This window comes from Dinoponera quadriceps, unplaced genomic scaffold, assembly GCF_001313825.1.
Source record: "Dinoponera quadriceps isolate SergipeBrazil2010 unplaced genomic scaffold, ASM131382v1 scaffold2915, whole genome shotgun sequence".
Classification (NCBI taxonomy): Eukaryota; Metazoa; Arthropoda; class Insecta; order Hymenoptera; family Formicidae; genus Dinoponera; species Dinoponera quadriceps.
The window spans coordinates 362,194-374,220 of record NW_014556924.1 but is presented as its reverse complement, the minus strand read 5'-3'; the positions used below and the strand labels follow the sequence as shown (position 1 = coordinate 374,220).

Here is a 12,027-nt window from a genome sequence, read left to right as displayed (position 1 = left end):
CCCCCCCCCCCCCAGCCCTGTACGCGAGATGCGGGGGAGAGACGAACGAGTTGGGATCAGGTGCGTGTGTTGTCGCATGAAAGATTTTCACGGGATCCGTCCGATCGGAACGTGCCTATATTCGTGAACATACATACGAATGTAGCACGTGGATCGTAAGAGATGTAAATCTGTGGATGTTGCCCAATTTTTCCGTGGTCCATTCGACCCGATCAATCGCGATGTAGCTTTTATGAGAGTCGTATAGTAAAGTTTCATCTTATCCCAGCTCTCCCTTGGCGACACCCTCGCTCTTCCTCTTCCCCGTCTCTCCAAGAAGATCGCAAGTGTCGTGACCAATGCGTAGGGAAAACTAGAACCCACCACCATCACGGTGGTTCGATTCAGTCGAATTTCCTCGTTACTTCTTCCATCGACGAGTTTTCAACTTAAACACGTATTTTGCGTATATCACGTATTATACGTAGTACATATGTGTGTAAATATATATAAATTCACATTTATATATATTTATACGTATATATTCTTTTTTCATCCCCTATACAGCGCTTGCATCCACGTAGAAAGCTCTCTCCATAAACAGCCAGAACCAACTTAGCGGTGGTCCACGCAGTCCTCGGCCAATTTCTCTATCTTATTGGCTCTTTCTCTCTCCCTCTCTCTCTCTCTCTATATATATATATTTCTATCTGTCTCTCCGTTTTGTCTTCTTATTCCCGACCTCACATTCGGCCACTGTGCACCTGGTCCTCGTAATCACGATTATACGTCGGACGCTGCTCTCATCCCCGCGCGTCTTTGCAGGATTCTCCGGAATCCCGTGTCTGACCCTCTTCTCCAAACTGTCCGAATCGCATCACGTTTATGCTTCGCCGGTCAACGAGCATCGGACATTATTCTCCCCAGGAGAGCTTTATTTCGCAAACTGACCGTGAAACACCGCCCATGAAGTAGCGTTCCGCGTGTCCGAGCGGTGGCGTTAAGCTGGCTGTTAAATCGAGTCGCGCGATATAGAGCACGCGATTCGTGTTTCTCTTCGCTCACACACAGTTTTTCTCCCGTTCTCGCGGCCGTCTTTACACATTCCGCGATGACTCGTCCCGCTCCTCACTGTTAAACGAGCATCCTTCACGTATTGCGTAACGCACCGCGATAACTCGCTCGTAAGCAGTCCATACCTCCGTCTAAATTCGCTTCTTATGGAACTCGTAATTAGCCGGCGGCACGAACTTTCATTGTTGCACAGTGTAAGACTCGACGGCGGTAAAAGATTCATCTTGTCATTGGCTATTGTTCTTATAGCGGCCTTAGCTGCTATTCCTATCGATTTCAGTTGAAGCGGAAAACTCCACGGTCGCGCGACTAAAGCAGACGGCGTCAAACGACGCGGACGAATCCGCGCGTTTTCGTCTCGCTTTGTTCAACCACATCAACAGCCTTGTCGTGTTGTGACGATTGTAAATAATTTTACGTTCATGCCAGTTCCGCGACGGCAATTGCGAATTTGACGCGCCGCTAGGACCGCGTACTCAAATCACCATGCACAGTAAGAAATGTTGTGTTAAATATCACGCATTTTACGAACGGTCCCGCTCAGAATTTTGTATTATTTAACGCAAGGTGAACGTGTTGGAAAGTATTGTTATGTCCAAAATTAATACGTTAATCGACACGGAAGTATAAAATGTCGAACATTTACACCCGTTGAATATCGACACAACACAAAATGTTGAAATGATATAAACGCAATATGTTAAATTAACACAATGCTGTGTTAAAAATTCAACATAAACATTTCAACAAGGAGCAGCACGAGTACAGAATGTTTTTTACTGTGTGTGCGCGACGAACAAATTGAAGAGTCTGGCGCGATTTAAGCTACCCTTTTCGAGAAATTATTCGGGGAATTATTCTTGAAGGTTGGAGGAACTTCCAATTTGTATCGATTGTTCCCGGTTGAGAGAGTGAGTTGCGCCGATGCGACGGACTCTTTAATTTTCGTAGGATCGTGATGACAATAGAATTAACCCGCCAAGTTTCATGCGACAGAATATTGATATAGATCCGAAATCGCGCACGTTGCGCAAAGGGTAGCATTCATTTTTCGGCTGCGAGCAAACTGAACGTAACCCCTTCGGTCTCAGTTGACCGAAAAGGAAGAAAGAAGGAACGTCAATAGTGTCATCCTCCGGCTGCCGCGATTCCGCCGCACTACGAATGCGCGAACTGACGTCATCGGACGAAACCGAACGAAATGCGCGACGCTTATCGTTCGCGTTCAAGGCTCTCTCGGATGTTCTCATGTATTATCTAACTATGGCAATCACCTCGGCACTTCAAAGCGACGACGACGACATACATCGTCGTTGGTCGTTTCTCCAGGGCGCCGAGTTCGTCCCTCGCGGGACATATTGTTCTTGGTCGTGGCGAGCTTCGGAAAGACGTACTCGACCAAGCTCGCGTATATTTTCTCATCTTTTTATTCAACTTTTTATTCATCTTGGAGTGTGTGTTTTTAACAAAACACGCAAAGTCTCGGATATTAATGGTCGATCGCGTTTCATTAGGGTGATAAGGGAATTATTTACGACCCGTCGAAGAGTTCCCAAAACACTCTGTAAGATGATTGTACAGCCAACTTTTTAATTATATCGAATGTATGCGTTTGTCACGGCGACTTGTGCTGAGCAGCGCGATAAAGAGAATGGCATCGTTGGTCTGTTGCAGCTGTTACAACAGGTCGCGATAGCTCGCACAAATGTACGAGTTGCACAACATACGAATTGTAGTTTTAATGAACTATTCGCGATGACACTTGTTTCCTCTCTGTCTCACTCTCTCTCTCTCTCTCTCTCTCTTTCTCTTTCACTTTCTCTCCCCCCCTCTCTCTCTCTCTCTCTCTCTCTTTGTGTATGTATGTGTGTGTGTATGTCACTATCACTATCTGTTTCTCAGGTCTCTAACAATTATTTCTATACTCTATATAATTCACTTTGTGTCACTGTATTCTCTTTCTCCCCCCCCCCTTTTTCTCTGTCCGTACTTTGTCTGTCTCGCACAGTCAATGGTCGATAAATGTTCAATCACACGAAGAAGCACACGTTACGTGAAGTATACGAAAGTATACGAAACGAACCAAAGCCGAACAGACAATTAAGAGAAACAGAAAGAAAGACATTTAGAAAAGAAAAACGAAACGATACAACGAATCTCTCACTTATAGGCTAATGAAGTAAAACTAGAATGTGTCACCTACTTTCAGACGAGCAATAGAACTCTGGTGCAGAATGTATCTGTGACAGGCAGATCCCCTTCTCAGGATTACTACATGGTTAGTCCGCAAGTCCATTCTCCGCAAGTTTGATGATTGTTTGACCATCTTATAAATAATCTGATATTAACCGTTTCTCTCTATTTATCTATATCTATATATATATACATATTCTCATTGTTTCCCGTTTTTTCTTATTTGACGTGTTGATTTTTTTGCGACACTTGATCGATATGTATTCTGTACTATAATTTCCTGCTAGCAAGCTCAGTTTGCCTTTTGTGTTGTCTGTCTCTCGCGCTCTCTCTTTCTCTCTCTCACTCTCTCTTTTTCTCTCTCATTCACTTACTCTCTAACCATGTCTCTTTCTCCTCCATTAACGCCACTACTATTGTTATTATTACTCCTACTACTCCTCCTAATACTACTACTACTCTTACTACCAAACATTACTACTATTACTACTATTACTACTATACTATTATACTACTTATCTGTCTCTTTCACACACTTCTCACAATGTCTGCATTTTATTTAATAGTGATTGCTTACGGACCGCGAATCTCGATTAATATTTTTCGCTCGTCTGCTTATTATTATATATTACATGTGACACAGCCGCGTTTGTGGTTGATTCTAAATTGTCCTCCACATGGAGAAAATGCCAGCCAGTATATATCGGCGTAATTTGTTTCGCCATATGTTGAGACATGCAGCCTTTGCAATGATCATTATCACTGCGGCAGTTGTATATCGCTGCTAATAGTTTTTATTTTATTTCCTATATATCGTTGCGCCTCTCCGCGATCCGGTCGCGGGATACGATCGAGCATCATCCGATCGTATCGCTTCTTCCTCGGCACTCATTATCACACAATTTCCTTCGTCCTCTGTCTCCGTCAGCGAGGCGCTAATGGAACGTGTGTACGGTATGCGCTACCGTTCGCCGCAATAGTTGACGCGCGGCTGAACTTGACGCTGATCCTCGCAGCCCGAGAGACGATAGCTTAACGCTCCTCTGTTCGATGGACTTATTACGACCGTTTTGGCTGCCGTCATACGCTTCTCGATTGCTCCGTCGCGTCCTTCTTTTCGTGTGCGCGCGCGTGTGTGTGTGTGTGTGTGGTGTGTGACTCCCTCCTCTTCTCTTTTTCCGGGTTTTTTTCTCTTTCTTTTTTTCTCCTCGTTTCTTTTCCTCACTGACCTCTACGATGTTTTGCATGTATGTGTGCGTTTGTCGCGTTCGGAAACGCTCGTGAAATTCGTCCATACGTCGAAACGAGCGAGCTCCAAAGCTTGTCAAAGTGCCGATCAAAGGTATAACAACGGCGCTGTTGCGATGTGTGCTCCCTATTCCTTCCGACACAAACGCTGCCCTCGGAGGTCTTGGTTAAGGTTGACTGAGGTTTCAGTGATTCCCGATAATATGTCCAGTTCTAAGCCCTGGATTCTCACCTCTAGTTCTGCTCCCTGCGTTGTCTCCAGAGACGGAGAATCGATCGAATCCCAGTTAACGTTAACTAACGTTCGAAGGAACGGCCCGCTAACACACACTCGACGAATGTTCTTCCTTTTTTTTTCTCCTCTCCACTCTTTCTTTTCTTCCGTTTCTATCTTTCGCTTTCTAGTGTGAGCACTGTTTTTGATTTCCGGCGCACGACTTCCGGGTCGGCCGGCCCCTTTCTGCGCCCTGATTACACTTCTTCCGCCTAATCACATCTCACTTTGTTTTCTTTTTTTTTTTTCTTTTTTTTCATCCGTGTTCTGATTACTTCCGCTGTGTGAAGCATTGTTGTGACGATTGATTAACACGTGGTGTACCGATGTTATAACATATACCAATATATATATGTATATATATATATATACATTTGTATCGATGTGCGCGCGTATGACATGTTTTTTTTTTTTTTTTTTTTATTGTGCGTTTAACGTGCACAGTGTGTATGTATATTCATATATATTGCATTGTGCGTGTTGTGTATCGATACGAGAATTTGTTCCGAGCGGTAACGCTCGGCCAACAATACGGTATTTCGACGGATTTCTTTCTGCGCTCGCCCGGGGCGGGGACGTGCGCTCGATCGCGTTTTCCGCTCTCTCTCTCTCTTTCTCTCGCACAAAAATCTGGCCTCTTGACCGGTCGAGTCTCGCAATTTTCTCGCGCGTCCCTCCGAAACGCAGTATACCGAACTTTTCGTGTCTCACTTGTATTGCGAGAACGCGCATACCAACTATACTGACATTAATGAAAGACACGTACTAATACCGAGCGGCAACGCACGTTCGCATCGAAATTTCAAGCGACATCCGGTCTCCGGTTGGCTTTCGACTCGTGTACGTTCGGGCGACTGAAGCCGGTGGCAAATACGGATCTCTGGCCTAGTAGTGTCGCGTCCTGCCTCGATAAGAGTGTCGCTCGACAGCCGCCCGATGAAGGTGCGCCAGACCTTGCCGAGTCATCGCAGAAATGTCCGGACAGACCGGCAGAGTTTTGCTTAAATGTTCCCCATTTTTTCTCCGTTCGATTTTGCACTCAATTTTGATATCAGATTAAAGTACCCGTCAACCTGATGATATATGTCTTAAGGTGTAGATTACCATTTTTTACCGTTCCAGAGAAAATGGACTCCAAAAGTTCCAAACCCGATAAATGAAATAATCGCCATCCGCCAGGATTGAAATCTTACATATTTGTAATCAGGTTGGCGAATACTTTAGTTTGATGCCAAAATTGAGTACAAAATCGAGCGGGAAAAAATAGGGAACATTGCCTATGGACGTTTGTGGCCGCACTCTTTCATATTATTTTACTTACAATGTTCTCGCGTTTTTATGATCGAGAATATCAAGAGAACTATACGCAACAGATTGCATCTTCTCTTACAAATATTCAGCAAATCTCTGCCGTGATGTCCTTCGGTCGAACGGTACCGTCTGACGGTTATCTTCCACTTCGCGAACCGGCGCGTCTCTAGCCGGGTGAATAATATTCAGCAATCTCGTGTGCGACGCGACACTCGAATCAGAACGGACGTGCATTTTACCGTGTGTATTCCACCACTTCCGTCGCGTCTGGTTTTCAACTTCTTGCAAAACTTTATCCCGAGAGAGAAATTGTTTGCGCTCTTTCTTTCTCTCTCTCTCTCTCTTTTTTTACCTATCCGTCTGCCTACCTGTCTATCTCTCTCTCTCTCTCTCTCTCTCTCTCTCTATGCTAGAAAATTGTAGCGCAAAAAGCGGCAGAAGAAAAAGGAAAAGGAAGAGGTCTGAGCGCAAATCCATTTTTCGACACGTGCGCGATGCGCTCGCGAGCGTAGGCCGGATGAGGGGAAGCGAACACACTCACACGTACGCAAAACACACGAAACGGATACATACACACGTACACGTACAGCAGAGATGAAACGGAGGAAACGCGTAGAGAGAATCACTAGCGAACGCCGACGATGCGACTCGCGGGAGGAAAGTCGGCGATTACGCTCTCTAAAAGAGAATATAGGAAAGAAAGTAGTACATTATTAGCGATTGGTGAGATGCGAGAACGAGACTGATGGTTGTAATTTGTGATTTGTTAGCCAGCGGAACCCATTCGAGAGACTGAGGTATAACGGGGCGGCAGTTTTGCCCGCCGCCACTTATCCTGTCGGAGTACAAACAAGTACGTAGCTCATGTAGATCGCCTGCCGTATATATAATACGTTGTATAATCATCAAAACCCGCCAGATACGCGTGTACCGCATATGTATACCTTATATATCGTCATACACGACGGATCGTCGACGTACGTAACACGTGTGCGTGCACGATGGAACATCTCGCCGTCTTGATCTCTCTCTTTCTCCCTCCGTCTCCTTCTCTGTCTCTCTTTCTCTTTCTATCTCTCTCCTCCCGTCTTTTTCTGGATCGAGGATCGAATATCGAGTGCATTTTGATTAAATTCATACTGCCGTGCCACGAAGGCGCGCGAAAAGAATCTCTACGTTCGTTCGCGCCCGATCGACGACGACGACGAAGAATACTTTTGCGTACCGTCCGTGGCATCGGAAGTTGAACCTCTCGATCACATCTCCGAATCGCCAGATCGTCATTCAGAGATCGATAGTAACGGATGGAGAGACCCCGATAATAATGATGGTTATATGGGTTGATAATCACGACGACGACGACGACGACACGACGCTCGTTTCCCAAGTCGTCGCGCGTCTCCTCGGTCCGCGATGTCACGACGGCGACGATTCGATTCGATGCACGGATATATAGACATGAACGGATGTTACGTCTCACACTAATGTCTTTTTTTTTTGTAGCGGGGTGTGGGGTGGTCGGTGGCCCCCCGTCGTTTCTCGGGGACCGCGACAATACCCGGAGATCCACCGGCCCACCCGCGCTTTATTTTTTTCTCAGTAGCATAGTGTATGAGTGTGCTGTGTATTTCTGTTTCCATATCCGCCCCCCCCCCCTTTCCCCCACCGTCCTGTCCCATCCGTCTGGCCCTCGTGAACTTTGGCACGCGCGGTTCATCTCGATGTTTAGATGCCAATAGGTGTGCCGCTCGTACGTGATAATTTACCGGGAACTTCCGCGCACGCTCGTCCGTCACGAAGGAAATAATAAGTTTCAAGTTTTTCTCGTTCGGTTTGCTTTCTGAAACGTCCGTTTGATTCTCGCGCAAACGCAGAGAAAGTCGAATCTCGCGAAGTTTCAATGGTTTCAAAGGGACGCAAGGCTGTGCTTCCTTTGCGGATATCTACGTGCTCTTGCCCGTCCGTGTTTTTCTTTTACATTTGTTTTGCACGATTTTTATTTCGAATTTTTTGTCCGCTTTGATGGCCGCAGAATTACAGCTGCCGCGATCTACAAACGTAGTAACTGGTTTATGCGTCGTGTATACGCGCCGGCGATACCGTTCCCCTGACGGATTCTGCCTCGGCACATGTCTGTATCTCTTCTAACCGATATTTTATTGTTTTATTTCTTTCTTTATATTTCGTTGGATGCGGCATGTGAACTCTCGTCAGACGATCGTTGGCGAGCGCTGACCGTCCGTTCGTTCGTAGACATCGCGCTAAATCGTTTACATTAGCGCGAGATGACACAAAATCAAAATTTCCCCCCAGAAAGCCGCCAAAAAGCTCTCTGTGTCGATCCATCTGTCGACGCTATCTTCTTTCAATGTGATCCGGATACCGGAGAACGACTCAGTAATCGATCTGGATCTTTTTTTTTTTCGGTCGGTGCCGTGGTAATCGAGGTAACGTGTCAGTTAGACCGACATCTGGACGGTGTGCTTTGTCACGAGATAAGAGGAGTATTCCTCTTATCAGGGAATACGCGAGAAGAGAGAAATTTCGGCTCGTAATGGGGGTTTGATCGACGTCTTTCGGCGAGATCGTTCGCGCGGTCTGAGCATATTTATCATCGGCGATTTATTTCTCACTATTAAACGCTCACATTCGGAATTTTCATTCGCATTTTATTCATATTTCGCATTTTTATTCGCATGCGGAGGAACGAGCTTGCATCTAATACGACCGATCGCAAATCCGGAATTCGGTTTCCACGTTCGGTAAGAAATGCAGGATTTTCCGGTCGGTTTAATTCAACGCGTATCTCCGAGTTCAAGGTGTTGATCGATTTTCGCTCGGCCTCACTCGATCCAGTAAAGCCCTCGACACTCTCTCGGTCGGCCGTCCGAAGCCTCTCGCGAGTGACGGAGTCGGCGAACGGACGCCGATGACTAATTATCCTTCCGTGACTGTATGAAGCGAGGCCATTATTCATTATGTTATATCGAGCCGTGATAGACAATTTATTTTAAAGAAATATTCAATCATCGGGGCAAAGCCGAGAGAGATTCTCCGCGAAAAATGGGAGAATATTTAATGTACTATTATTTTTTTTTTACAATTCTTTTACAACTCAGTCATGGAAGGGAATCATAATATCGTAACCCAGTTTGAGTATCCTCCCCCCCCCCCTCCCCCACTTCCCCTGTTTGTTAGCGTGCGAGTGTGTGCGTGTGCACGGTTGGCGAATTTGTGCATCGATTTCTGTTTGCCCGAGATCTAACACCGCCTCGTGTTTTCGTATCGAGTGCCAATTAGAGGATTTAACACGTTACACCATGTGGTCTGTGTTACTGTGAAAAGAGAAGGGTCTCGTCGGTCGAACAATCATCGTGCGATTGTCGGCATGCATTATTTTCCACGAGAAAGAGACCGGATTCATGCGATCATGCAGACTTAAAAGAGAGAAACTTCTTCGCGTCCAGTGTCGGGAAAGTCACTGCCATATCGAAACTTGTACGCAGTTAAAACATCTCTACATTATTTATCTCCGTAGAATGGAGGAAACGAGGGGAATCTATCTATATATATATATATATATTGCGAAATTATGGATTCCCCCCGATTATCGATCAGAAGGGAACGTGAGGGGACAACTTAAGCACTCACGCGTTCTCTTCTGGAGTTCAACAAACGAGAACTGGCTTGGATCATAATGTACTCATCATAAACGGAATCGAGATTGAACAACTCAAGATCTTAATCTTAAGCGCAAACTCTCACAAAAACTGCGAGAGAGAGACCGTTCCACCCGCTCCGAATGGTCCCTCACGAAATATTCATAATACTTAGCGATATATAGGATACGTAATCTGTGATTACAGCGTGTGAAACGTGCAAAGAAGTAGGCTTTACCATGTTGAAAACGCGTGCAGCGTATCCGACTCGCTACGTGTGCGGGATACACTGTGACCCGAAGAGACTATGCTATTCGGGAGAAACGACCCATCCTGTCTCTCTGTCACGAATGTGCGTCATCTTGTCTCTGTTAGTGCTCCTTTGCTTCACTTATTATTATTATTCTACTAATATTACCACTACTATCATCGTCACCAGCACCACTACTACTACTAATTACTACTACTACTACTAACTACTACCACCATCACTATTACTAACTATTCTACTATTACTACTCGTACACTAATTGCAATACTACTATATCTGTCTCTGTCTGAACTTCTCTCCACCCCTACACTCTGTTAACTCTCCAAGTAGTAAGGAGCGGTCACAAGCGTGCGAATGCTTCGGCAGACTCGCTCGCGAACGGTTCAGGACTGTTGCGGACCATTCCTAATTGGATAATTATCGTTTGGCGCGATGGCCTCTTGCCCGGCTACAAGTGCCCCGCTCGTCTCTTCGGAATGAATCGCCCAGTAAGGGTTGACCGTCGATTCAACCCTCCTGGCTTTGTGAGAGATTTTTCCAAGTTTTTAATAATGCTACGAAGTACGGGGACCGGCCTCGAGATAGATGCCGATCGGTGAGGAGCATCTCGGAATCGTCGAAGATTCAATGTAGCTCTCGGCACGTCGACGAGGTGGGCGAGAAGACATCGCCAGGTCGCATTTTCCAATGAACCTCAAATCGTGGTGAGTTCTTCCGACCATAAAGCGATGACACACCAGTAAAACACATCAACTAATGGTAACATCAACATGCAGCAGCACAGAAAATTGCAGCAATGTTACGCATGTTGCAACAATGCTGTTGTGTTAGCTTTTGTGCTGTTATGGTAATGTTATATTTCCCACGTAATAATGCAATTGTTATATCACATTTATATTGTTGAGTGGGAAATTATAACGTTGATACAATGTTACTGTTAAACTTGATGTTTAATAGAAGATTTGCTTTCCAGCAAGAGACACAACAAATCTAGTTATGGCATCTGTTATCCTTTTCCTTATCCAAATGCGAAACAAGGACAAATGATGTTAGAATTAGACTTGTGTCTCTTACTGGAAAGTAAAACCTGGGATAGTAACCGGCGAGTGGATCGAATCAACAATAAGGTCTCGCAACGAAAACAAGTGTCGTGTGATACCCGTGAGATTTCCCAACCACCACTATTCCACTTTCCATGGTCGATTCGAACTTACCACGGTCGACCGGTCGTCTTTTCCCAGCACCGACTGAACCACTGCTGTCTTTAATCGACGCGGTTGCCAAGTCCGACATCCGGTGGTAAGTAAGCGAAAGCCGGTGGAAGTAACTCCACGAGAGACATCTCGAAATCAAGCTCCCTTCTTCGACTCGTCCCCAGTGTAGTTTTTCACGTCGACCGATGCAGGTCATCCAGCCAACCACGTAGATCGCAAGGGGCATTGAGTGTTCGTTAGCATCCTTAACACCTTTATCTCAGAGATGAAGGGATAACTCTCCTTCGTGAGGACGTCCGCGTCGTCTGCATTCGGTCGCTGCCTCCTCCCCCCCTCTCCCTTCGGTAATTGCCCCCGTTGATCACAAACCCTCGTCGCCGTGTGTAGGGTAGGTACGCATAAGTAAAGTAGATTGCGCATGCGATGCCGGGTCATTTCCGTAATTCTAGCTGGCTCGATGGTAGTAGCGAGGTCGTGAGAAAATCCAAAGTAATTCGGCACGTTTTATGTGCCCCTCGACCCCCCCCGTGCAACTCGGTCAGTCCCGATTAGCTCACGAATTCGGGTGAAATGCAACCAAGTCGACTGCGATCGAGGAAACGTCATGAATAGGGGGAGAAAATTTTCGCGACATAGGGAAAAAAACGAGAAAAAAATTGGTAGAATAAATACACATGAAAACGCATCTGCAACCACGAAACACGACAACAGCCACGAGAACAACGACAGGACCAGTGTACGCTGATACATGTACAGGAAACACACGAAAAAAAAAAAAATAGAAACGAAACCGGACAGAATGTA

At 45.8% G+C, this 12,027-nt stretch overlaps 1 protein-coding gene across 15 annotated transcripts in view; it reads left to right on the top strand.

Annotated features, from left to right (window-relative positions):
• LOC106748481 (plasma membrane calcium-transporting ATPase 2) overlaps positions 1 to 12,027 on the top strand; it is an 84,744-nt gene that overhangs the window by 50,961 nt on the left and 21,756 nt on the right. For 3 of the 15 annotated variants that reach the window (XR_001374759.1, XR_001374760.1, XR_001374761.1), the window contains exons 14-15: positions 3,263 to 3,331; positions 6,850 to 6,932. The exons of 9 other annotated variants lie outside the window; for them this stretch is intronic. Coding sequence is in view for 3 of the 6 variants with exons in the window: in XM_014627033.1 (XP_014482519.1) it covers positions 3,263 to 3,331 (69 nt within the window). In the remaining 3 variants the exon portion in view is untranslated. The remainder of the gene's footprint in view (positions 1 to 3,262; positions 3,332 to 6,849; positions 6,933 to 12,027) is intronic. 3 more of the 15 variants (XM_014627033.1, XM_014627031.1, XM_014627036.1) reach the window with 1 other exon arrangement.